Source organism: Equus caballus, chromosome 7 (assembly GCF_041296265.1).
Source record: "Equus caballus isolate H_3958 breed thoroughbred chromosome 7, TB-T2T, whole genome shotgun sequence".
Lineage (NCBI taxonomy): Eukaryota > Metazoa > Chordata > Mammalia > Perissodactyla > Equidae > Equus > Equus caballus.
Window position 1 is genome coordinate 25,885,354 of NC_091690.1, and position 26,910 is coordinate 25,912,263.

Sequence of the window (26,910 nt, forward strand, 5' to 3'; positions counted from 1 at the left end):
GAGAAGCTGACATCCGAGGTGAGCCAGGAAGGATGATGGGCAGGACTGGACCAGCCGAGGGAAGGGTGAGAGAGAAGTGCAAGTGCAGGGCACTGCACAGGCAGAGGCGGAAGGTGCAGGGTGAGTTTGGGCAAGCTGAGGGGTCTCCTTGGACTGGAGTACAGAGCACATGTGGGAGGAGAGTGGGAGATAGGACTGTGGAGGTAGGCTGGGCTGGATTATAGAGGACCTGGGTGCCAGCTAAGGAGTTTGGACTCAAACATTATACAGGCGTTGGGACCGTCGGAGGTTTTAAACAGAGGTGTAACATCATCCAGATTCTTAACACTTGTCGAATGCTAGCTCTGTGGCAGGCCACTGTGCTAGGCCCCGTGGGAGACACAGATGTGGTAAGATGTAGGTGTGGACTGGCCTCAAGGAGTTTGAGAGCGAGAAGGACGTTTAGTAATTGCTCGGTAAATGTTTAAATGAATACTTAGGAAACTATAAAACAGGGCAGTATGTGTAAAGAGCTCTAGCACAGGCACACTGTTTGGAGGAGTTCTGAGGGGGAAGAAATTAATTTTTTAGAAATCAGGGAAAACTTAGTGGAAGAGATGCCGTTTGACCTGGGTCCTGAGGAGGAGGTAAGTTTTCAACATCAGGGTGTAAGTGATATTTTAGGGAAGCGAACAGCTGGAGCAAAGGCTCAAGGCCTGGGAAATGCAGAATGTGGATGGAAATAGCTTCCAGAATACCCCATAGTCCTGTTGCTTCTGATTTCTTTCCCTTAGTCTGTCCTCCACTGCCACCAGAATATGCTCTATAAAAAACAAACAGAACTCCAAACTCATCATATCATTGTAATACCTAAAAACTCTCAATGCAGGGGCCAGCCTGGTGGCACAGCAGGTAAGTTCGCACATTCCACTTCGGCGACCTGGGGTTCACTGGTTCAGATCCTGGGTATGGACCTACGCACTGCTTGTCAAGCCATGCTGTGGCAGGCATCCCACAAATAAAGTGGAGGAAGATGTGCACAGATGTTAGCTCAGGGCCAGTCTTCCTCAGCAAATAGAGGAGGATTGGCAGCAGATGTTAGCTCACGGCTAATCTTCCTGAAGAAAAAAAACCTCTCAATGCATCTTTCTACTTGAAAAGGAACACTCCCTACTCTATGTACTTGTCTAGTGCCCAATTTATTAATTTTTGACAATGAACATTTCTCTTAATATTCCTGAAGTATTCACACAACCAATAAACCATGAGGTCAAGAACTCATATTTCCCAAACATTTAAATATTGATTACAAGCTTAATTAAACTTTCCACAAGTCTAATATATCAAATTCTTTTAAATACTTTAAACACTTTCAAATGAAACAGATGACTCACATTTTATTAGCATGATCACAAAAAACTGACCAGTGAAACAACAGTGCCTGTATCGTGGATTTAAATTTGTTTTCTTTCTTTTTTTTTTTTTTGAGGAAGACTGGCCCTGAGCTAACATCCGTGCCCATCTTCCTCTACTTTATATGTGGGACGCCTACCACAGCGTGGTGCTTGCCAAGTGGTGCCATGTCCGCACCGGGGATCCGAACCGGCAAACCCCGGGCTGCCAAAGTAGAACATGCGCCCTTAACTGCTGCGCCACCAGGCCGGCCCCTAAATTTATTTTCTTTATCATCTCTTTTCATGTTCTTATTATTTCTGACTCTCATTTCTTGGTCTTCAGCTCACCTTACGAACCAGGGTTAACAGCTCACTCTGGCTGAGGTTGCAGACGCTGGCTGACGAGCCTTGGGTTGTACGTGGTCCTTTCAGGTGACCCAACTCTAGCCATTGTGCAGGCCCCTTTTTATAGTTATGCTTTCTCTATTATCTCGGAAACTGTCCACGTTTTTGACTCTGCACAATCAGATATGCTTTGATTGTGACATTAATACTTTCTGCCAAATGTGACACTTTTTTCCCCAGTGCCTGTCTTTATCATCAAGCTGATCTGTGTCTACTTTGAAACTGTTCCTTCTGAGTGGGACCTCGTCTGTTTGCATTAAATCCAAAGGCTTCGGTCTACTTGGTTCCCTCTTTGAAATGACGACTTTGTTTTTTCTCGTCTACCATTAATACCTTATGATAGTGAGGTACTCAGTAGCTCAGGTTTGAGCCTAGAAGGATGAGCCTGAATAGGGATGGGGTGTCAGGAGGACTCACTTGCTTTGGAGAAAGAGGACAGTCTCCGTGAGACTGAGCCAATTGAGGTGGAGATCCTACCCTGTTCACATCTGTCTGTCCAGCACTTGGCCCACTGCCTGGAACAGAGGCAGCGCTGGGTATGTTTTGCTGAGCAGTTGAGAGAGTGAGTAGGTGAATGAATGAATGGGCCACATGGGACAAAGAGGGCATTGTGGCAGGTTGTATTGTGCTTTTTTCTTCCCTTGGCTTTCCCAGGTCCTGGGTAGAGGGGGTATGTGGTCCCTGCTGTCAGCTGGTGGATCGAAGATTTCCATGTCCATCTTCACCTTCAGTGAAGATTTCATGATCCATCATGACGCACTTTGACTTCGGGCTAGTTAATTTTTACTTCATCATGGATTATAAATGTCCACCAAAAAAGGGATTTTCTTCTTTGATGTGTCCTGGATTTTCAAAAGCTTCCCTCCTCATGGTTATATGCCTCTGTGGGGGAGTGGGAGCTTTTAAACGTATTTTTTTTCATAACTTCTTTAAGTAGACAAAACAGTGTGATGGGGGGAAATGTCTGGAGTGGGAAGTGTTAAATACACCTCCCACCCCTGTCTCTAGCAGCCCAGCAGCTTCAGTTCTTTTTGCCACATGGAGTGTTGGGTTCCTGTGTTCTAACCTCAGGCAGACACTCGGGCTTTTCCTGGTGGCGAAAATTATTGGTGAGAGGAATGGGAGTTTCAGGACAGACACAGCTGCCTCTGCTTGGACTGCGCATTTGAAAATGACTTTTGTCTCAGCTTATAGTTCTTGGATCCTCCGAGCTGCCCACCTCTCCCGCTCCCGGGCATCCCAGGCAGCCTTCGATGGAGATCTCTGTCCGTGGTTAGTTCTACCCTGTCTCACTATCAACAGTCACTTTGCTCATAATTCCATCAGAGGGCAGTAGGATGGCAAGAATGTGTGCACGTGTTTGTGCGTGCGTGTGTGCGTGTGTGTGTGTGTGTCTCTGTCTCTCTCTGTCTCCTTCCCCCTCCTCTGCTGCCTTCAGCTTAAACCTATTTCTAGTCTATTACAGAATTGAAAGCGATAGGTTTGTGGAGCAGACACTGAGAATGGGTGTGAATGAAAGAGGGGAGGCTGAAGGGTAGGCAGGCAGGCAGCATGTGGCCCTGAGGTACTGGTGAAAAGCCCGTCAGTGGATCAAAGGAGAGAGAGGGAGCTGGGCCTAGAAATAACAGGATGATGTCAGTGTGATTGGAAAGTGCTGACAACACCGGGGAGCAGTGCAAAGAATTGAGACCCACTGGGTGGGAATGAGACGTGGAAAATAAACTGGACTGATGGTTGGCTTGGTGGGGGGTCTCCCCAGAACAAGATCAATACACGGACATCGTGTTCAGCTCCTCCGTCCTTCACTCCCTCCCTCCTGAGCTGTGTGGATTATATGAGCCCCTGCCTTTGTGCTCTGGGCTGGAGGAGGGGGCGTGCAGCACTGGAGACCTCATGGCTTTTGGGGAGTATGTTACATATTCATGAAATGGTTCTTACAGGCTCTCTCCTACACCCGACTCCTCACGCAGATGGCAAAGCCTTTTGAAAAAGCAGTAGAACTTTGCCTTGAGATACTCAAGGACCCGGGGCTGTGACAGGAGGAGACAGAAGGAGTGTGAGCACAATGAGCTGAGAGCAAAGCTGTGCCGAGGGTGCCATTCTCCGCCCTTTCCTGTATACCCCGCAGAACACCGACACGGGAGACTGTACGCCGGGGCCTGGAGCGTGCATCCTTGGCGGGACCTCACGCCTTGGGTCCCATGATGTGCTGAGCAGGGGCTGAGTGAAGGGAGAGGGGCATGGAGACAGATGGGTTTTCCAGACATGCAGCTCTCACTCGTCCATTTGTGGTGATCTACAGCGAATGTCTAGTCTCTTTCTGCTGTCCTTACCCTCAAGATGTACCTCTGGCTGTCGTGTTGTTCAGTGAGTTGACTTGGATGCAGAAACACAAGCTCATTTGTTCTAGCATTAGCCATGTTTGAATACTCAGGCAGATAAAATAGGATAAGCTCCATCGTGTGAAAATCTTCTTTTGAGGAATTTAAGCTTGAGAATTGCATAGACTGGGCCTAACATCCTTGTAGTCTGGCTATATTCTCTCATGTAAAAGAATAGGAATGTCTGCCTGTTTCTGGTATCCTCTGATTTTTGATAGGTTACTTGTTTTTCCATCATCTTGAATATTAATAGTTAACATTTGTTTAGCTGTTTTCCATTAAATAGGCACTATAACAAATATAATGTAGTCTAATCCCCGTATAACCTTGTAAAATAAATATTGCATCTCCTTTTTACAAAGTAGGAAGGGAAACTTCAACTCCTGTATCTGTGTGACACACTTACTCTTTGTTAAAAGTTCAGTCAACAAGCATTTACTGAGCCCCTGTCATGTGTCAGAAAGTAGGCACTGAGGATAATAGGGAGCTCATCTGATGAGGGAAACAGAAGAGGAAATCAGCAATTATAATACAGTAGTTGTTAGGGCAGAGGATGGGGAAGGCTCATCTCAGGACAACTGTCCCAGGGATGAAGGAAGGCTTCCTGAAAGATGGGATGCTAGGAGGACCAGTGGGAGTTTGTCAGGGCAGCGTTTGTATGTGTGTGTGTGTGTGTGTGTGTGTGTGTGTGAAGAGTGTCCATGGCAAAGTGGCAGAATAGCATGACATTTACTCACAGGCAGAAGGAGAAGGTGTGTGCAGGGTGTGGCTGGAGATGACCCATGAGAAGCAGGCAGGCTCTGGGCCCAGAATGGGTGTGGGCCAGGTGAGGAGGTGTGAACTTTATCCTGAAGGCCATCGGCACTTTTTTTGGTCTGATATTTCTGTCCCCTAATCCAAGGTCTGTTGCCAGGCCACCCTCTTGGGGCCAGGTTTCACTCCCTCCTTCAAGCAGGAGAGCATATCTCTACTTGTGGGAGGAGCATGGCCAGGTGGATTGGCCCTGCTTGTTGAATGAGGGGGTGTGTCTGGCCAGATACCCCTCACCCACCCCAACAAACTCCCGCCTCCTTCTTGGAGTCCGTGGAGCCCCACAGACCAGTTATTGAGCTCCTGCTGAGTGCTGGCCACTGTTAGAGATACTGAGATAAGAAGGCCTGGCTTTACCCCAGAGGTCTTCTCTTGAAGAGGAGGGGCCCACTTCACCCCTCTCTTAGCCCAATGATCATGGTGGATTTCTTCCATGCTACAGGTTAGGGATGTTGGGAGGATGGGCAGCACTGGAGGACACTTGCCGTCGTGCTGCCAAGGCACCAAGGAAGCCTACCCTTCTCTCCTTCACCCTCTGCTTGTCTCCCTGGGACAGGCTTGGGGCTGGGACAGTATCGCCGCTGTCCAGTGTCCTTTGCTTTGGGTAGTAAAACCTCATAACCAGGGCCTCCTGGGACTTCTTTCACTTTTCTTCATACTCAGCTGAATTCCTTGAGGGCAGGATCTATGTCTCATTCATACTTGGATCCCCAAGGTGCTGTTTGGCACATAGAAGGTGCTCAGCCAGTGGGCGTGTGGGGCTCGTCATAAAACATTAGTTAACGTTTATGGGACACTTATGGTCTGCCAGGCACAGTTCTCAGTTCTTTAACTCACTTAATGAGTGTTAACTCATTTAAGCTTCCTTTCAATCCTATGAGTTAGGCCCTACCATATCTCTGTATTTTAGAGGAAGAAGCTGAGGCACAGAAAATGTAAATAATTTGCCTAAGCTCACTGTGAGCATGGAGCCTAGATTTTGAAGCTAGGTAGTCTGTCTCCGAGCTCTGAATTGCTCTGTTTTCCTGCCTCTCTTTTCTTCTTTTTATTTTTTTTAATTTTTTTTCCTGCTTTTTCTCCCCAATTCCCCCCAGTACATAGTTGTATATTTTAGTTGTGGGTCCTTCTAGTTGTGGCGTGCGGGATGCCGCTTCAACATGGTCTGATGAGCGGTGCCATGTCTGCGGCCAGGATCCGAACCAGCGAAACGCTGGGCCGCCGAAGCGGAGGGTGGAAACTTAACCACTTGGCCACGGGGCGGCCCCTTTTCTGCCTCTCTTGACTGTCCTTAGAAAGCTTGGGTTGGCCTGTTCGTAGGCTGCCAGACCCGCAGGCCATGGCTTTGGGTTCAACAGGTCCTTTAACAGACAGACAGCACTGATGAATGCAGTATTCAGGCCTCCTTGGACCTCTGGGCTCCTGTCATCATGCTTCTTGTTTGAGTCTCCAGGGTAGAGAACCAGGAAGTCTTAAAAATCCCTGCTCAGAAGTTGTTCAGACTGGCAACCCAAGGGTTAAGACAGGTGTTTTTTTTTGGGAGGCTTCTCTGCCTGAGCCCAGCAGAGATTGCTGGCTGTATTTCCAAGGGAAGGTTTTCTTTTCCTATTTTGGCTGCCTCTAAAGGTTCCTCCCGGTCTTTAAAGTGAGGTTTGTGTGTGAGAAGCAGGTGTGGCCGCTGTGGCAGCGTGCTGCCCGCATCTCCTTTCAGGATGCCAGCCGAGTGGACCGTAGTGGATTGACAGCCTCCAGCTGCTGCACCTTGATCCATCCTGGCTCAGGCTGAGGCCATGCTTGTTGATGGACTACAACAGGCCCTAGAGCAGGGCCATTTCTGCCTGATGTGGGACTCCTCCGATGGGTAACCTCCTTGGGGACTCTCCTCAGGGCTGGCCGAGACTTTCTCAGAACTGTGCTGTGCCCCAAAGCTCTTCTTACTCGAACCTCCTCCTTCCCTCTCTCCTGTCACAGGTCTCAGACCCGTGTTCTGAAGGCTCTCCTCACCTTCTTTATCTTTCATGGGCATTTCCCCCAATAAATCTCTTACCCATCTAATCTCATCTTGGCATCTGCTTCTCTGGGCACCCGAGTTGACAGTCCTCTCACAGGGGGCCCTGTCCCTGGGGTGGCTTGTCCAGGGGAGGCTTTAGGGAGAGAGCCAGCCTCATTGCTATTGAAGAGGGGCACCCTCCTGATATTTTTTCCCCCGCTGCCTTTTAGAAATGAAGAATGGAAATTTTAGAGTTTGGTACTTTCTCTCATATGATTTTCCATCATAGTAAATAACTATCGGCTTCTGAGTCTGCAGTCTTTTGACTTGGCTAATGGCACTGGAATGAGACAGACTTGTTACTTACTCGAGGATGTGATAGGTGGCAATGGAGTTGTGTAGTCCAGGGCAGCGATTTCCAAGCCCATCAGTGGATGGGGGTCAGGTTGGGTGTATCCACATCACCATAGAAGTTCAGATTTAAAAGATCTGGGGTGGGGTCAGGAATCTGTGTTTTGAAAAGTTGTGGGAGTGTTTCGTAACCACTGGTATCGGAGTACTGGCCGCTGGGAGTCAAGGAACGGCAGTTCCGTCTTGTAGCGAGTCTCTGAACTCCTTTTATTAATTCCTGACATCTTCCTTTCTGACGTGGTCTGCTCCTCCCTAGGAGTCTCCAAGAACAAGCCAGCCAGAGGAGAAGAAGGACATTTCTCTCGATTTGGATGCTGCCGGACCCCCTACTCCCGGCAAGCTCTTCAGCCAAGGTGCAGACAGCAGCCTGAGCAGTGCCGATGGCAAAGGGCGACAGGGAAGAGGGGCACGTTGGCTCCCAGGAAAAGAAAAGAATGAGAAGAGTGATCCGAGGACTTCCAGGAGTCTGGTGACCCCTGGGGTGGACCCTGGGGGCGATCAGCCTGCCAAAGCTGATAAAAAAGAAGCACCAGAGGACATGGTGGATGCAGGAGAGGAGGGTTCTAGGAAGGAAGAGGCAGCAAAGGAGCCAAAGAGGGAGGCTTCTGTCCTGAAAGAGAGCAGATCAGACGGCAGTGAAGTAAGTCACTTTGTCCCACAGGTGTTTGCCAGCTGCAGCCCTCTGCTGCTCTCTTAAGCCCCGTGCGATTCCTGTCCCCACATCTTTATTACTGAGTTAGGAGCTTCATTGGAGGCCCTGCAATGGGCTGTCATTATCAGCCAGAACCCTTTATTGTGACAAATATGCCCAGACCCAGCAGACAGTAAAATCCTGAATGAAACTCCAAACCTGCTGGCCGTAGAAATTCAGCAGAAATTTGCTTTTCCATTGGCACCCTCCTGGGATATTCATGTTCTTTTGTTCTCCTACTTACATTTCCTGCCTCCCCTTCTACTTCTTGACATCAGTTTGGGGTCGGTGATGATTGCAGCAGTTTGAGTTCCTATAGAGAGAGGAGAACATTGAGGGTATAGGTGGACAATTGGGAGTGTCCAGCCCTAGCCTTGGGCAGTTAGATTCCAGGAGGACGCCTCATTGATTTCTGTGGCTCTTTCTGAATCAACCCAAGACGTGGAGTCTTGCTTTGGCAAGACAAGACCAGTGTCCTAAATGGACAGAAGTAGGACCCAGTTGGGAGAGCCTTTGGCATTTTCGATTTTCCAACCTTTAGTCCTGCTCCTTCTCTAGGTAGATGGTGAGGGCATTCATCTAAAGAGCTTTTAACTACTTCCTGGATTCCATTTTAGCTACATCCTACTCTGATTGTGTTTTTTTTAGGATAGCATCAAACTTCCCAACTGCCAACTTTCTAACCATCTCCACTATTCACTTGGCTCTCCTTACACAAGTAAATCCTTGTTCACCTTAGTCGGAGTGTGGTTGTCTATCCTCAGTGGGCCGCCCAGGCTGAGTGGGCTGGGGGTGGTGCAAGTGTCCAGAGAGAATGAGAGGGTCCACAGGCCTTTTTCAGGTTTTCCAGAAGAAGTGGATTTTGGTTTGTGCTTGACCCTGTGTTGGCATCAAGGCCTGAACAGAATTTCCTGGATAGTGATCATGGCCCTCTGTGCTCTGCTCCAGGCGACTTCTCTCTGGGTCTCTTTTCCCAGGAGTCGGAGATTAGTGAACACGTGAAGGAACCACAGCTCTCAGACTCCGCTGCTTCTGACCCCAAGTCCTTCCTTGGCCTGGTGAGTCTGAGATGAGGGGCAGCAGGGTGGTGGTAAAGAGCATGGCTTTGCGACTCCCTGTGGTTGAGTAATTTGCCCAGCATCACACAGCTTGTAGGTGGGGAAGTTAGGATTCACATTTGGGTCTTGTCTAACTCCAGTTTGTCAGCCCTTTAACTAAGGATAACACTACCTACTTTATAGGTTTGTTGCGAGAAGAAAGTGGGGTAGAGAATGTAAGACATTAGCATATACACATTAAATAGATGCAGCTCTTATTGTTATTACTGCTGTGTGAATTGCCTGAGAGATCATTGCCTCTAGGCTCTAGCAGGAGCATTACATGAATCTAGGAAGTTAGAGACTGGGATGTGTGTGAGTGTGTGTGTGCCCTCGTGCTTGTGTTTATGGGATCACTGATGTATGGCGAGCACCAGTCCTCAGGCTCTGAGCAGGAGGGATGCTGTGGTTTCATTTGCAAAGTTAAGACTTTGTCCTGCAGTGCCAGTGTCCGTGGTTTCTTTGTCCTAGACCTCCCACCCAGCCTGCTGTAGCCCAGCTACATTTGCCAGGTCTGCATCTAAGGGGAGTAGTTCGGGGTACTTTTTGGCAGAGCGTTGCCTCTAGAAACCGTGCTCCATCTGTTTGGAGGAGGCTGATCAAAGGGAAAGGATTAGTGGGAGAGGGTCAGGGATGAGCAGTAATGATACGAGGGGAGCAGAGGAATTAGGCGGCTGTGTGCTCTAGCCCCCTACTGAGCTGGGGGCTTAGGAGGCAGATGGCAGCTGCATTAAGTGGAGTAGAATTCAAACTGAAAGGGAAATGTCACCAAAAAGGAAAACCGACAAAGCTAGGAAGGGAAGGCGAAAAAGTCATTGTTGGCAAAAACCGTCATGAAGAATAGCCATGTCACAGAACTCTCTGAAGCAAGGGCTCTGGCCCTTCAAAAGGAGTTGCCATGTGGAGAAATGTGCCCTTCAGCATTCTTCTTCTCTATGGGAGTGGGTGGAGGAAGCCTTGGACAGCAGGACCAGACCTTGGCTGGGCGTCCCACCATTTATCAGGGCTGATGACAGCACTGCCCCTGTTAGCATGCTGTCAGGTGGCAATCCTTCACTCAGCCTGGTGGGGATCCTAGGCCTGGAGGGGGTGGGACCATGGTTCTGTGGCAGCCAAAGGGCAGCGGGGAGCTGGCACCTGTGAGGGCACTTGCTGTCTGTCCCAAAGAGAAGCCTGTGGAGGAAGTGGCACTAATGAATCTGCATTGTCCAGAGAGGCGCGTGTATGGGAAGGGGGAAGAACAAGCTGGAGGGAGCCCACCAAGCCGCATTTCCAAGCTGCCCACAGGCCTTCTGGGCGCTTGGGCCCCAGGAGGGAGAGACAGCTGGAAAGTGACATGCTTTGCAGCACGTGTCATGCAAAGAGCTTGGTCTTTGGATTCAGCCCAGGGTACCTGACCCCCAGCCCCACTGCTTATCGGCTGTGTGACCTTGGGCAGATTATGTGTGCTCTCAAACCTGCTTCCTCATTTGTGAGATGAGGGTAAGAGTGTCCGTCTCACACTGTTATTTTTCCCCATAATTTTATTAAGAAAAATTTCAAACATACAGAAAAATTAAAATAATTTTACAGTGAATACCACATACTCACCATCTGGAGTGTACAATGTACATTTTACCGTACTTGGTTTATCACACGTCTTTCCATTGAGTCACAGTGTTATTTTGAAGATTAATTAGTAGATGTCAAAATGTTTACCCCAGTGCCTGGCACATATTAGGCACCTTTCTGGAAGATTAGGGGTGGAGGAGAGGTCCTGATGTGCGCTGACTGTTACAGAGGCAGAGTTGACCTCCCCATCTCCACTGTCTCCAGGACTTTGGTTTTCGCAGCCGGATCTCGGAGCACCTGCTGGACGTTGACGTGCTTTCCCCAGTCCTGGATGGAGCATGCTGGGAGGTGAGTCTCTCTGGGTGGTGGGCTGGGCTGGGGCCTCACTTTTTAGGATAACCAAGAGCTGAGCCCTGCCCATCCCAGGGTACATTTCTGGGAGTTCCCTCCCTTCTGATTCATTAAGACATGGCCCTGATGGTGCCAGGGCTGGACTTCCAAGCACTGCTGCTCTGTCACTGCTATGAATTAAGGCACTGTCCCCCCACCCCATATATTTATCTATTTATCCATTCATTTAGCAACTGAGGGTTTACTGCTTGGTCATGTGCAAAGTGCTGTGTAGATTGTGGATTTCAAGGCACTTCCCAACCTGGCCCATCCAACCTCTGCAGGCTCGTCCTCAGCCCACCTGCCGCGCACCAGCCGTGTCCAGCACTCACCATTCCTGGGGCGTGCCATCCCCCTCCTTCACTGCTCTGCTGCTGTGCTGCTTCCCTTTTGTCCTTTGTCCCTGTGAGCTCTGTCTTGGTTTTGGAAGCCCACCTCTGATGTCACTCCCTTTAAGCAGCATGAATCATTCTCTTCCTTTGTTCCCCTTAGTGCTACTGCTTTTGTTTTATGGCTCTTTGCCTGTCTTCCCTGCCAGATGTAAGCTCTGTGCAGGCATGGGTCATGTCTGACCCAGAGTAGGGCACAAAGATGACTCAGACATAGATCCTGTCCTTAAGGAGCTTGAAGCCAGGAAGGTGATTTTTTCCCTCGTCTGTGAGTTTGTTAGGAGAAAGATTCTGGCACATGGTCTCTGCAAGTTTAAGGGAGCATTTGGTTTGGGCGAAATGGAAGTTTGTTGGGTGAAACAAACAAGATGTTCACTGTGCATCAGGCCTGGGAGCCCTTAGTGAAATGAGTGGCGGAGACGGGGTAGAGTTGTGAGGCTGGTTGTGTTTGAGCCTGACATGGTCCTCTCAGCTCTGGCTGATAAGCCTTCCTGGGCCGCTGCCCAGCTACCAGGTCCCTGCTGGACCCTGGTCACCCGATTTGCAGCACTGGAGGGCTGTGAAGGCGCAAACAAGAGCAGGTGGGATTGTTCAGGACGGGTTTGCAGCAGGGGAGTTGTGAGGCACCTCAGGCTGTAGGGAGTTGGGAAGGTGTCCGAGCTGGCCAGGCGGGGTGGATTTCCATTGCCCTGGCTGCAAAACCCAGCCCGTATCGGGATCCTTGGGTGCTTGAAAAAAGACTGATGTCTAGGTCCTGCCTAAAACGGAATAAGGCCGGCAGCTTCTTTTTGGGTCATGCCACGGGGTATGAAGCAGTAGCAGGGCCCGGCTTGGATTGTTCTCACGAGGCACCCTCTGAGGCAGCCATCCCTGGCAGAGGAAGCCCCACGCTGTGTGTATCTCGTGACCAGCGTGGTGGAGCGTGGAGCAGTGTGGGCCGCTCAGGTTGGCTGACTGCGAGGGCCATTGGCGGGGCTCAGTGTCCAGCTCTCTCCCATCTTCAGGGCGTGGAGGGGTTGAGCAGAGAGGTGGAGCTGGAGGAGCGAGCAGCAGCCTCTTTGTGGGACAGACAGAGCCGAAGGGGCCGTCCCCTGTCTTTCCTGGGGGCTCTTGCCTGTTTTCCATATTCTCTTAAAAATTGCTTTATGCAGCTTTATTGAGATATAATTGACCTACAATAAACTAGACATATTTAAATTGTTACCATTGGTAAGTTTTGTCATATTCATACACCTTTCAAACCATCACCACAATCAAAATAATGATCCTAATGGATTATAAACATAATGTATTTTATGATAAATTATAAAAGTGACCATAATGTTATCTCATGTAGAACAGAAGGTCAGAGTCCTCCACGGCCTGCAGCCCGACACAGGTGGGGATTATTAACTGGCTCTATTAACATTTTTTTGTGTATCCTTCCAGAAATTTTTCTGTGTACATATAAGCATATATCTATTTTCTTCTTATCTTTTTTCTTCCCACAGAAATTGGGACTATGCTATAAAAATTCTTGGTATTATGCTCTTTAAATTTGAGAATAGACTCGACTTATTTCTAACTTATTTCGGATCTGCCTTCCTCTTTTGATTGGTTGCATAGCATTGTGCTTTATGAATGCACCATGCTTTATTTAACTGGGGACGGGATCATAAACAAAAACAAAGCTCGGAGCTCTGTTAGGAAGAGGAAGTGGTGTCTTGAGCAGTCTTAGACCAGGGGCCTCTGATGTGCTTTCTGTCTTCCCTTTCTGAAGAACGCGGATGTGGCTGATTTCCTTGTTTGGTTCCTTTGGTTCCTATTCTGGGGCAAAAAAGTCTAGGGGTCAAGTAAAAGTCTACTCCAAGGACCTCTGTCTGGGTACTTTCCCAGGGTATCCCCTTTTCTCCAGCAGAGGTCTGGTTCAGTTTCTAGCAGAAATATAGAAGATGAAACAAGAAGGAAACAGACTTTGTCTGCACCTGGGCCTTTCTAATTCGGGGCTCAATCCCCCAACTTTGATTGTCGTCACTCTACTGTCTTACCCAGCTTATATTTTAGTTTGTTAAATGGACTGGCCTGTGTGATTGTTTTTTGCTTGAAAAGTGAGAGAGGGATCTGTTTGCTAAGCTTGGTGTGATTTGTGGGGGAAGACAAGTTGTGAGTTGAACAGTGGAGGGGAAAGGTGGGCGGGAGAAGGACTGCCCGCCCCTGCCGTTGTCTGCAGGCTCTGCCCAGGCTGATGCGATTAGGAGTGGCAGCACTGGCAGGGAGCCCTTCTGCTGTGGGCACCGGGAGGTGCTCGTTTCTATTTTTAATGTAGTTTCGGGGAGCTGGCTTTTAGTTCAGGCCCTGCCCTTCCTCGCCCATCCAGATGGCAGAGTCGGCCACAGCTGCTGGGGTGCAGACTGCCAGTGGAGAGGTGTGGGGGGCTGTGGGCACAAGGCTGGGGACACTGTGGTGTGCCAGCCCGGCCAGAACCCCACTGCGGAAGATGGAGTGAGTTGTCTCCTGCCTCACCTCTCCCGTTAACCCTTGTGTCCCGGAACAGACGGGGCTCCTGTCAGCGTGACAGAAGGAGTGCAGGTCTTAGAATGGGGCCTGGCTCTGGCAAAGCTGTTTTTTGTTTGTTTGTTTGGTTTTTTGCCTTAGGCTGGGGGAGAGGGGGAGGAGTGTGAGCAGAGGAGCTAACGTTTGTGGCGTGCCTTCTTTGGGCCAGGAGTCGAGCTTCATGTACGCGATCTAATTTAATCCTCATCAGAAGTCCTGTGAGCTGTGGTTTACTATCCCATTTCATAGTGGAGAAGACAGACTCCCCAGGTAGGAAGTGCTAGAACAAAGGATTGAGTCCAGGCCAACTACACTCCTATGTCCCTGTGGCCCCACCCCTGCAGATAATTCAAAATTATCAGGAATAGTCCTCTGTTTCGCCAGCTTCCTAAATTTGCCTAGGCACCCAAGCTTTAAAATGAGATTTGGGGTTTTTTGGTTTGGATTGATGGTGTAATTGCTGACTGGGAAGGGGGCCTCATTGTCTACTGATGGGATCCGGATGCTTGGGGGAGCTCGGAATGCAGCAAAGGGGCGCTCTGTCTTCCTCGCTTCAGGTGCCCAGATGGCGCCCTTTTCTCTGGAGTAGAGCTCTCTCTTGGTTTGCCAAGTCTCCAGCTCTTCAGGATCCTTCCTCTTTAATGGACGTGTCTGCTGCCCCCAGTTCTGCCCACTGAATTTCAGCATCCCCATATATCATTGGCACAGGAGGTCTGGGGCCTCTGTGGATGTGGGGTGTTCATGCATGTCTCTGCTTTCTCTTTGCAACTGGCAGTGAAGGCTTCCAACAGCAGGAGGCAGGATTCTCTTTTTCTTGTGTGCTCTCCTTTACCCTCTGGCTTCTGGCTCTGCATGCAGGGGCTGTGGTGTCTGACTCATCCTCCCCAGGCCAGCAAGGCCAGCTGTGGGAGCAGCTGTGAGCCTAGGGGCTTAGCCCAGACCCTAGGAGGCTCATTGTACAGTAGACAGGCCTTCTCTTCTGTATCCCGAGTGGTCCTCATCCGCTCGAGAGCCATTTCTCCGTGCTTCCTCCTAGGCATGGGAGACAGCTGGAGGACTGAGGGACCCAAATGCAGATCTCTCCAGTAGATACTTTCCACTGCTTCTTGTCTACAGGCCCAGGGGTTGGGAAGAGAAGACAAGGATGACAGCCAGTCCAGCCAAGATGAGCTGAAGAGCAAGCAGTCCAAAGGCTCAGAGAGGTACAGTACATGGGAGGCCGCCCTCAGGGACCTTTGGGATGGTGTGGACTTGGGCCGAATTCCTGGTTTTGGTCTGTGTGGTTCAGAGTGCTCCTGCCTGAAGGCAGGTGATGAACGGACGGGATGGCCTTGCCAAGTCTATGTCTGTGTGTGTACGCATGTGCGTGTGTGTCTGCGCACCCATGTGCATGTGTGTGTGCACACGAGCAAACCCTCATGATTCTGCACCCAGACAGGAATGTGAAGTGTGCTTGGTGCATTTGGTGGGACTTGGTGCATGTAGCAGCATCTTGGGGCCAGGGCTTTGTCTTCTTCGCCGGATTAGATTAAGCCGTGTGTGTGTCTGGTCATGGGCCAGGGCTGGGGTAGCCTGCTGCAGGTCTGGGGGAGCTGTGCTAGAGGGTTGGTGCTGCAACTCAGAGCTCCAGCCAGGGCCCTGCCACATCAGACATGGCTGTGGCTGACTGTGTGTGTCTGTGTGTGTGTGTAAATAACAGGGGCTTCCAGCTTCTCAGGCCTGAGCTCCTGATAGGAGAAGGGCTGCCACCCTGGAAGGGAGGGGGGTGGTCATTCTACAATTTGGACCTTGAAAAGCTGCCAACATTCTTACGTCCTTAAAGCTACAGCTTCATTTTCTATAGTCCAACCCCTGGAGGTTGGCTTCTCTTTTTCCCCCTATTTTCTGCTCAGTTCTTCCATCCCTCCCTCGCCCTAGTGATGGTGAACTCTGGGAATGGGTACACCCGTGAGTGCCCAGCTCTCACTCCTGGGCTGAGCAAATGCAGTGCAGGGACCTGGGAAGGCTGAGTCAAGTCCAGGCAAAGGGAGAGCTCAGTGGGGAGTTTCTCCTTCCTGCTCTTGCCCTGCGTGATTCTCCACGCATTTGGGGCCAGGACTGGGGTCCAGCCTGGCAGGAGGAATGGATCTACATCCACATACTATGCTCCCGAATTCTCTTCCTGCTCTCCAAATGGTGGGGCTTGACTCTGCTGCTCTGGCTGGTCTGACCAGGTTATCTCCTCCACTGCTGCATGGGGAGCGGCTCCAGAGTCCCCTTCACAGCCAGGCCACTAAAGACGGGCCTCCGCAGGCCTCTGAGGGGCAGCTCGAGTGGAAGGGGGCAGAGGAGCCTGGGGAGGACTCTGCAGGCAGCACCATCCCACCTGTCTCCCCACAGAGGTAAGGGTGAGCTGGCAGCCTCCCAGGCTGGCGGTGGCTCCGTCATACATGTGGTTCTGTGTACCGGGGCTGAGAGACGGGGTCAGGGGGCAGGCCTAGAGAAGTGGGGAGAGCTGGGGTGGGCTTGCAGCCTAAGCAGCAACAACAGAGGTTTCCTCTCGGTGTCCCACACGAGCTGGGGAATGGGGAGATCTACCTCTTCCTAGTCCTCAGTCTTCAGCTAAAATTGGGGTGCACAGTCTGATTAGGGGAACTTAGAAATTCTTGAATGAGGAAGTGTCTCTTATGACCCAACTGCCTCCCGGCCAGGGGCTGGGGCAGAGAATGCAGTCTTCCCAGCTGTGCTATTCCTGCCACGAGGGCCATTTCTCCCAGTCCCCACCTGCCAGCCCAGTGGTCATCCCACCTCTAGTCATTTAGCAAACCCAGGTGGAGCTCTGTTTTGTGCTAGGCCCTGGGGAGAGGGAGGTGCAGAGCCCAGGCTTCCTTGAGGCCAGCTGAGAGGACCTTTGCTCCCTAGCCTGGTCTGGAGCTGGTGTATATTAGCTGGTTCTTTTGTTCTTCTGGCAAGAGAAAGATGTGGGTCTTAGAGCTCATCCAGTTGGAATGAGTCGCTGGGGGAAGCTGAGCCGCAGTGATGTTCAGCCAACAGCATCCATTGAACACCTGCTGCTTGCAGAGGTTCTCCTTGGGCACCATAACCGTTCCGCATCCCACGTGGGACGTGAGTCTTGGTTTTCAATGTAAACAACTCGGGAAGAGGCAGGGAGGGGAGAGATTTAAGAGGTGAAGTAGGGAAACTTTGTTGGGGCTGCCTCTCTTGTTTCCATCACAGCTCTTTGACCCCAAATTAGGGTACATCTGGAGCCTCTTGCCTTCCTGCTGGCATTAACACAGTTGCTTCTTTTTTGCTGTCAAGGGAGGAGATCCCAAGCCCACCTGCTGCCCATGAGAGGGGCAAGGAGCAGCGCTCCCAGGCCGAGGAGCCCGAGGAGAAGGGGGTGGTCAGCCCCACCCCGCCAATCTCTCCAGAGGTGTAAGGGCCAGTTTTAATGTGTCTGTCCCTGTCCTCCGTTATGTATGGATTGCTTTAGTCCCTGTCCACTCTTGGGAGGTGGGGAGAGACTGCTCTGGCCCCTGCCCGGGGGTGGAGTTGGGGCAGAGTGAGTGTACCCTTGGTTCTGTGTGCAGCCTCCAGAGCCCGGGCAGCCGTCACTGATCCCCCGTGGGTTAGCTTAGGTGCCCGGGGCTCCCCTGGTCAGGGCAAGGAAGGGTCAGGACCTGGGGTACAAGGGTGGGAGTGAGGAGGTACCTTCTGGCTCATTAACAGAAACCTGGTACATAATGTTTTCCCCTCTACCAAGCACTATTTTTCTTTTTCTTAAAAAAATTTTAATTGAGATGTTTATATACATGAAAGTACTCAAATCTGAACCGTACAGTTCAGGGAATGTTTACATATGCATGTGCTGTGTAACAACCACCCAGAACAGATGTAGAACATTTCCATCCCTCGAGAAGGTTTCATGCCCTTTTCCTCTTAATCCACCCGCCCCAGATCACCACTGTTCTGGCTTCTGTCCCACAGATTCATCTTTCCAGTTCTCCAACTTCATATAAATGGAATTATACAGTGTGCGGTATATATCGTTTGTGCCTGTGTTCAGAGCTCACCTACGTTGTTGCACCAAGCAGTTTTAAAACTTAGAAATCATTTAGCTTTTCTCCTTTCATTTTCACCTTCCCCTCTCTCCCCCATTTTATGGATGAGGAAACGGAGACTCAGAGAGGTCAAGGGATTTGCCCAAAGTCACATTGTGAGTCAGCTGCAGAATTAGGACTAGACTCTAGTCACTGGAGCCCAGACCTCTGACTTGCAGTCTGCAGCCACCACTCCTTGTCTCTCCACGGAGAGAAACGGGTGCCAGGATTATGCGGTTTTTCCCATCTGTGAACTGAGCAGTACAGAAGGATTAAGAGTTGTCAGGGGGCTGGCCCCGTGGCCGAGTGGTTAAGTCCGCGCGCTCCGCTGCAGGCGGCCCAGTGTTTCGTCGGTTCGAATCCTGGGCGCGGACATGGCACTGCTCGTCAGACCACGCTGAGGCAGCGTCCCACATGCCACAACTAGAGGAACCCACAACGAAGAATACACAACTATGTACCGGGGGGCTTTGGGGAGAAAAAGGAAAAAATAAAATCTTTAAAAAAAAAAAAAAAAGAGTTGTCAGGATTCGGGGCTGGCTGCTGAGCAGAGACAGGTTCACGCACTGATTACTCCCTGGAAGTGTCACCGAGAGCTGGCAGGGCACATGAGTTCAGGATCTCATGTCATTGTCAGAGCACTGTAGGGGTGATGGAAGGGGGAGCCCCATTTTTCGGGTGGTGATATATCCTACAATGACAGCTCTGACCCTAAGGAGTGACATGGCTTTCCCAAGTCTCCTTGGTGGCTGTGGACAGCCGGATCATGGTGCTGTCTGTGAGGACAGGAAGCGAGTGTGGTTCTGAGAGAGGACCCTCTGGGCAGAAGTCAGAGGTCAGAGGGTATCTTTCAGGGTCTCTGGGAGGGCAGTGGTGCCAGGGGGCTCCTCCCCAGCTGCCTTGGCTGACAAGTCCCCTTACTTTGTATTTCTCCTTCATCCCTGTGAGGCTGCCCCTGCTGGGGTCTCAGAGACGCTTTTCTGGTCCACACAGTTTCAATTTACACAGCACCCTTAGGAAATGTCTTGTGTTCCTTCCCTGAGTCTTCAGGCCCCATAATTTCTTTGTTGTTAATGTTTACAGCCCCATTAGGAATGGATTGATTTTCTGCATTTTCTGGGGACTATCTCTGTGTCTGTGTTTCATTTGTACCTGCGGGATTTTAATTTACGGAGGTGACTAAGTGACGACACGGAGAGGCCAATACCACAGAAAGAAAAATTTATTACATTTCCAGAGAGAAGAGGGCATGCCACGCCACACAGGGCTGTATGGGGAAAGACCAGGGCTGGTTAGGAGGCAGAAGAGGCGAGGAGGGAGAGCATGGCCCAGAGCCTTTGTTGGGATTTTAGGGAAAGGAAAGGGCCAGCTGGGGTACATGCCCTGAATGAATTTAGAATTGGGTAGTTTGAATAATTTTTTAGGCTGTGAGCTGTAGGGTGGGGTGGTCTCTAGTTGCCCATAGCTGGCCCTGGGTGACTCAGGGCAGGGGAGGTGCCGGCTGGGTGTGAGTTAGACGAGGAGCTAGTTGGGAGTATAGACTCAGGATTGGTTGGTTTGCACATGAAAGACATATTCCCTTTGCTTGTATAAGTATTGCCTAGGCCTGGGAGGGACGGTCTCTGCTCCACCAGCAAGCTTTTTAAGATGTCAAAACATCATAAAATATAGAAAATGAAAAAACATGATTAATACACTCTGTCACCTTTCACAGATGCTGTCAGGCTGAATCAGGAGGAGTTTAGGAGCAAAGGGCAGGCCAGAGAGCATGGGCGGGGCCAGCACGCAGCCACCGCGGGGCACACTTTATGGCCAGAAGGCCTGGGTCTGGGAAACAGGGATGTCCTCCCCTTGTCATCCCAGCATCTTTTATGAGGTGTTTGTAGAGAGGGTAAATGAATTAAAACCACTGGGTTGACTGGGAGAGGAGACGAGAACTCATTGATTGCGATCCCGGTTTTAGTGGTGGTTCTAGGTGCCATTTCCCCTTTCCGTTCTCCCTCCCTGCCCACCGCCTTCCCTCCTGGCTTTCCCTCACAGTTTTGGAGCTGCTTGGTGGCCAGCCTGAAAGGATTATGCTCCCACAGAGCTTCCTCTTGGCCACTAACTGTTGGAAACTGGGTCTCACTGATGCCGATACCTGAGGAGTGGCCTAGAAAGCAGACCTGCCTCTTGCTCTGGAGTCCTCAGCTTCCCCTTGTCTCATAGACCTTTCAGGCCCATTGTTGACGGCCTTGGACCTATGCTGGGAGTTTGGGACTCTAGATCTTTAAAACGGGGATGGAAGAGGCCCACTGAAGATCAGCCCTATGAGCCTGCACGCCAGGTGTGCAAGCAGGCTCCCTATGCGTGTAGCTGGGCACACGCTGCCAAGCCTCTGATGCCCCATCTTTCTGTGGCATCTGTCCCTTGGGCTCCCCGTAGCTGTGCGGCCCACAGAGGAGAGAGACATTAAAAGGTACCGTCTCAGGGAAAAAAGATGTTTTCAGCCAAGGTTGGAAATGAGTTGGAGGGTTGATGAGGCGGAGAGCTGTGGGGGGAGGCTGTTTTGAGGGCAGGATCCTCAGAGGAGGTGGCGGTCACGTCTCTTACATCTGCATCAGTTGGGCTGTGTCAGGGGACTGAGAGGAAGCCGGGAATGGGAAGGAGGGAGGAGATGGAGGTGGGAGCAGAAGAGAATTGAAGGCATAGCTCAAGACTGTTTCTGGTCTGAGTTATGACTTTAGGAAAGGGGAAGGAAAGATCTTAATGGTGTTTCAGAGATGTCAGTAACCTTTTATGTCTTCCTTCTCTCTCTGGTCTCATGGGGCTGTGATGGAACCCCAAAGCCCTGTTTTCTTCTGCTGTTCTCATCTGGTGCTGCCCGCTGCCTTCCATCAGCCGCAGGGCTGGTGCTGGAGGGAGGAGGGGGTTCTGCGTCCCCTGCAGTGGGGACTGGCTCCCCTGCCCAACTCTTGCCCCAGTCCTTGATTTGGGCCATGCACACGTGCTGCTGAGGTTGACTGGGCTGCCATGCCAGGCCTGCCACAGCCAGAGCACCGTCGGAGAAGGGAGGTGGTTTTGTAGAGAGCCTATTTTTACAGTAAGATTTAGGGACCTGGGAATGCAAACCTGTACCTGCCTTTAGGAAAGCCACTCTGGGAGGCGGAATACTTTATCCTGCCTATGCTTTCATTGCTCCAAATGTTCTTGGGGTTTCTCTTTGAGTATTTCCTTCAAGAACCAGAATAGAAGCAACATACCAACCTTCCTTACTTTGTGGACATGTTTTTAACCAATACCGTTATTCCTCATCTTACCACCCACCTTATGAATCCAGGTGAGCTCTGGGTTTCTTTTACCCATTTCCAAACATTGAATTAGCTCTAAGCAGATGCAAAGGTGGCCTCGTCCGGGAGATGTGGAGTGTGGCATTCCTCTGGCTGTCTTGCTCCTCTCTCTGGATTAGGGACGGTCACCTGCCTGGCTTCCTTGGCAGTGTGGCAGGTCCTTTCCTGGACCTCTATGGACTGTTCTGGGTCTCAGGGCTAGCAGACATGCTGCTGCTTCTCCTGCTGGCTTATATGCATTGGTCTCTGTTTAGTTTGGGAGGCAGAGAGCTGTCTCTGGGGACTTCCCACACTGCTGGCATGGGCCTGAAGTAGCAGGCAGAGCCCTGGTGGAGAGGTGGAAGCAGGGCCAGGCGCTGTGCTGGGGAAGACTCGGTGGGGTCAGAGCTTCGCTCTCTCCCTGCTGCTGCTGCTCTTGAGCCACAGCTTCAGGTTTTCACCTCTGGCCTCAACCTGCCGGGTCTGCTGAGAGCCTACTTTGGGCTGCCCTTCTCCCTAGGCTCCTGGGGCCTTAGGCAGACACTGTGGGGCTTGTCCTGAGCACAGATGTGGCCTGTGCCTTCCAGAGGGGCAGACTCAGTGCTCGCCCTTGGGTGGCCTGATTTGCATATGTGATTCCTGATCACGGGCCCTCCATTAGGGTTCTGTATGTGGTGTTCTGTGTCTATATAAACCCTGATGCCAAAAGGTCAGTGGATATTAAAACTAGTGAAATGCTGTTCCCCACCCTTGGCAGGCAATCTTCAGAGCCTGTGGCTCCCCCTACACAGCTCTCAGAGGCTGCACTCAAGACCATGCAAGAGGCAGTGGCTCAGGAACTTGAGCAAGACCAGAGGCAGCTCCTGGAGTCGAAGCGAGAGAAGATACAGCAGCTGCGGGAGAAGCTGTGGCAGGAGGAGGAGCAGGAGATCCTGCAGCTTCAGCAGCAGAAGGAGAAGGCGCTCAGGTGCTGCCCCTCCCGTTCGGCAAGCTGCCTGAGGCCTCGCGGGCACGTGGGGATCAAGGGACACCCTCCTCCCATGCTGGAGACCGCTGGGGTGCCGTGGCCCCACCAGGATGACTACTTGGTCCTGTGTGGAGGAACGCGCTCCCTGGCCGCGGCTCATGTCCTTCCTCTTTTTGGGAGGGAGCTGGGAGGTGTGATAATACTGGGAGTAGCTCACATCTTTTGAGAGATTACACTGATCCACGTGCTTCATATCTATTAATTTGTTTCGTCTTCAGAACGGCTCTTAGGAGGTGTTATCAACCCCTTTTTATAGACTCTATAACATAGACGAAGAAACTGAGGCACAGAAAGGTTAAGTAGCTTGTCCAGGGTAGCGAAGCTAATAAGCAGCAGAGCCCAGGTTCACCCAGGCAGGTTGTCTCTGGAGCCCGTTTTCTTGATTACTACATGGTCCTCTCTCTCGGGAGTCAGGGCCTGTTGGGACCCAGTGAGATAGGTAGGGACCGGGTGATGCAATGTGAGGTGCTCTTGCCCAGGACCCAGAAGTTGCTGTTTGGGTTCCTACTCTGAGTAGCTGGGAAGCTCTAGACAAACAAGACACTTAAGCCTGGGCTGGGCCTGTGCGTATGTGATTGTGTGTGTGTATATATATATGTGTGTGTGTGTGTGTGTGTGTGTGTGTGTGTGTGTAAACACACTAGAGGTTTGTTTTCATAAGAAAAGGCAGTCCAGGGCTGGCGTGGTGGCTCCACAGAGTCAGCAGGTCCCCAGCCTCCTTTAATCTCTCTGCTGTCTTTAGTGCTGGTTTTTGCTCTCAGGGTTTCTTCACAGTCCAGTATAGCTGCTAGATCTCCAGCCATTGTGTCTGTGCTCCAGGCAGGAAGAATAGGGGTGAAGTATAAAAGAGGGACCTTCTAGCTCATTCTGTCCCTTTAAAGGTGCATTCCTAGAAACTTTACCCAATAACTTCTGCTTATTCTTTCAAGGAGTTTTCCTGGAAACTTTCCCAATAATTTCTGCTTACATCTCATTGGTTATCCCTGGTTGCAAAGGAGACTGGGAAATGTAGTCTTTTAGTTGGTCTTCTACCTGACAGAAGAAAACTAGGGCTCTGTTAGTAAGGAAAATGGGAGGATGGATATTGAGAAGATAATAAGCGATCTCTGTTGCAGTCCCAGGATGGGAAAGGTGCTAAAAGGTGTTAACATACTTTGTTTACTTAGTAATTTAACTAGAGGCTAAATCTTGTCCTCTTGGACAGAACATCCAAAAGTGGTAGAGAATTATTATTTTTATGTCATATGTAGCAGAGTGTATAAAATGTTTATGCTGAATTTAGAGAAACCAACACCTGAGTGCCCTGAGGATCAGGGCAATCTCTTATTAGCCCAACAAGGGATCCACTGACCCAAGATCACCCCTCCTGGATCCCCTGCAGGGAGCATCCCAAAGAGCAGATCTCCCCACAGGATCCCTTCTCCCAGCCAACTGAAGACGGGGGCAGAGGCCCACCTGAACAGGGTGTGAGTTAGCTCCCTAGAGAGGCAGTGCCTGGGACGACATCCTGGTGGCATTTCCCTGTCAGCCCACCAGGCTCCTCTCTTTTCCTGAACACTCTGGGCTTGGCTGACTGTACTTTCCATCCCTCCCTAAGCCACCCAACTACAGAGGGGCGTCCAAGAACCCTCTTAGGTTGTGGTGAAGACCAGTGTGCCGAAAGTGTCTGACTCAGGGCCTCAGACACAGTAGTTGCTCAATAAATGGTCACTCTCGTTTTTACTTTCAGTTGACATCAGTACAGTTTCGGTGGTATGACGAAGTGATTTCTCTGTGGGCAGCACCCTGCCTGGCTGTCTTGGAAACAGTTAATCATGAGAACCCTGTTTCTGTTTACACACGAGCCTTTCTGAGGGGTAGGGTCTCTTGTCTGCTGGGAAACTTCCACTTGGTAGAAACTTCTGGAAGCCACAGCTGACCTTGTAGCAAATATTTCTTGAATGAGAAGGCAGGCAGGAAGACAGGTGGGCTGACCCCTCGTTTCTTTAGTTGTAAAATGAAGAGATGGAGTTTAGCTGTAAGATGAAGAGAGTTGTAAAATAAAGAACTTCGCCTCTAAAGCCCCTTTCAGCTCTAACTGTCTGTGGTTCTATATGTAAAATTTAGGCATAGGACCAAGAGAAAGGTTTCTGGGGAAGCTAGAAAGAAGGATTTTTATTTAACTCAAATTTTTCATCATAATGGAGGAGAGCAGTGGTGCTGATAACTTGAAATAAAAAATGATCCTAAGTCTTCTTTGGCTTTGGAATTCACTGCAGAAGCTTTTCAAAGAAATCGTCTTCTGCATCGTGTTTTCCTTAGGCCTGAATTCCCTGGGTGCGTGGCACACAGCCCCTGGTCACGTGGGGCTGCATGAGGAGGCTATGGTGTGCGTCAGCCCAGGGGCTGTCCACTTGGGATGAAATGGTTAGCATCGCTGATCTGTGAATAAGACTCCCTCACAGACCATCACGGCTTGCTGATCGTTTGGGGCTGGGTGAGAGTGTTCAAACTGAATGAACATTAATTGAGCACCTACTTCGTGTCGGTTACTGTGTTTGGCACCTGGGCTATAATAGATTTTAAGACAAGATTATTTCTCTGGAGAAGCTCCCAGATTTGTGAGGAAAATAGACATACAAAAGGTTAATTATGCTGCAGCGTGATGTATGGTACAGAATGGCTTGGGATGAGAAAGGTCGCCATAAAAAGTGTGATGGGAACAGAAAGGCTAACTGATGAACTTGGAGGGAGTTAGAAGGCCTTCTCTAAGAGGAGGGAACTGGTGTTGAACAATGAACATGGGCTCGTCAGGTAGAAAAGGGAATCCTGGCGGATGAACGAGCAGGAACAAAGGCCAGGAGGCAAGGAAGAGTGTGGCGGGATTCAGAAGGGGGTGGCCATCTGATGTGGCTAGAACAGAGTCTCTTGGGTGGGAAGTGAAGGCTATAGAACCAGAATCAGATTGGGGTTGACTGTATGTGTCCTTGAGTGAAAGTCATGCCACGGCGAACCTGTCGGCAAAGGGGAGCCTTTGGAAGAAAAGCGGTTCTGGGATCAAGCAGCCTGTAATCTGCTTCCTGTGGCAAAGGGCAGGTGGAGTTCCTGGCTCCCTCTTCATCCTGGGAGGTATTACAGGGAGGCAGCAGGACCCAGAGGCTGAGGTTAGACTCGTCTTTGAGATTTGGGAAGCTTCACAGGCAGCCTTCAGGCTTTTGGAGGCCAAGAGCCAGGGATTACAGATAGAAGAGGAAAGACCTTGTGGTTCCTCTAACAGACTTGCCTTTCCTTTCCTTCCCAGTTCCCTGAAGGAGCAACTGCAGAGAGCCACTGAGGAAGAGGAGACTCGGATGAGAGAGGAGGAGAGCCGGAGGCTGTCGCGGCTCCGGGCCCGGGTCCAGTCCAGCACAGAAGCACATGAGGTCCAAATCCGGTGAGTGCGCACTGTGGGCCGCCCAGCCCCGTGGAGGCGCCCCTGAGTTCACAGGCCCACCCCCATTCCCTTCTTTGTGCCCAGGGCCGAGCAGGAGGCTTCCCTGCAGAGGCTGAGAGAAGAGCTGGAGTCTCTGCAGAAGGCCGAGAGGGCCAGCCTGGAGCAGAGAAACAGGCAGATGCTGGAGCAGCTCAAGGAAGAGATGGAGGCTTCGGAGAAGAGAGAACAGGCTGCCCTGAACGCTGAGAAGGAGAAGGCTTTGCAGCAGCTGAGGGAGCAGCTGGAGGGGGAGAGGAAGGAAGTGAGGAGGCTGAGTGGGGACCTCCCCCTCAGACATGTCCCTGGGCTGACTGGGGATGGACTGAGTGTGGAGGAGGAGGAAGGGCAGGTGGGGGAGCCAGCTGGAAAGCAGGTGTCTGCACAGACGGGCATGGGGACAGTGGGCCTGTCTGGGCCTGTTACTCCGTGTGGACCCGATGGTCTCAGGCAGGTGCCAGCCCTGGCCTCCACTGCAGAGTGGAGGGTACCACAGGTATCCAGGGGCTCCCTCTGGGGCCAGTGCAGCCAGCACAGCTGGGTCTTGGCCATAGCAGGGACGAGGCTTGAGGGGAAGTGTCCTGTGCATTTGGGAAGACTTCATGGCTGAAAGAGCTTAAACCAGACCAGAGGTCCTGAGACAAAGGTGCCCTGTTCCTGTCCTTGTCCTTGTCCCTGAGGGGCAGCTGCAGTGACCTGTCCTCTCTCTCCTTTTCTCTCGTGCCTTCGAATGAGAGGTTGGCACACTTAGAGGAGATTTGTCTCCTTTGTCCTTACTCCCTGTCCCTCTAGTCCGATGGTCTGTCTCTGGGTAAGAGGTGGGAGGAATAGTCAGGCCATGTGAGCTTTTGTTTCCTTTTGGTGAAGGGGGAACTTCATCTCTTAAACAAGGTGCAGGGAGAATTTCCTTGTACTGCAAGCACTCAGGGAGCTTGTGCTGAACCTCCAGCCCTCCCTGCCCCAGGCCCAATTCATAGGCATGGGTGTCACCTGTGTACCCGTGGCCAGCCCAGAGGCAGGGGCCTGGA

At 51.0% G+C, this 26,910-nt stretch overlaps 1 protein-coding gene across 17 annotated transcripts in view; it reads left to right on the forward strand.

Moving 5' to 3' along the window:
- Nucleotides 1–26,910, forward strand: part of CEP164 (centrosomal protein 164) — a 65,389-nt gene that overhangs the window by 24,959 nt on the left and 13,520 nt on the right. For 10 of the 17 annotated variants that reach the window (XR_011440483.1, XR_011440481.1, XR_011440482.1 and 7 more), the window contains 9 exons: nt 7,624–8,007; nt 9,036–9,116; nt 10,971–11,054; nt 15,134–15,219; nt 16,231–16,398; nt 17,318–17,434; nt 22,165–22,374; nt 25,715–25,846; nt 25,931–26,147. Coding sequence is in view for 13 of the 17 variants with exons in the window: in XM_023644886.2 (XP_023500654.2) it covers nt 7,624–8,007; nt 9,036–9,116; nt 10,971–11,054; nt 15,134–15,219; nt 16,231–16,398; nt 17,318–17,434; nt 22,165–22,374; nt 25,715–25,846; nt 25,931–26,147 (1,479 nt within the window). In the remaining 4 variants the exon portion in view is untranslated. The remainder of the gene's footprint in view (nt 1–7,623; nt 8,008–9,035; nt 9,117–10,970; nt 11,055–15,133; nt 15,220–16,230; nt 16,399–17,317; nt 17,435–22,164; nt 22,375–25,714; nt 25,847–25,930; nt 26,148–26,910) is intronic. The other 7 variants (XR_011440484.1, XM_023644888.2, XM_070272829.1 and 4 more) reach the window with 2 other exon arrangements.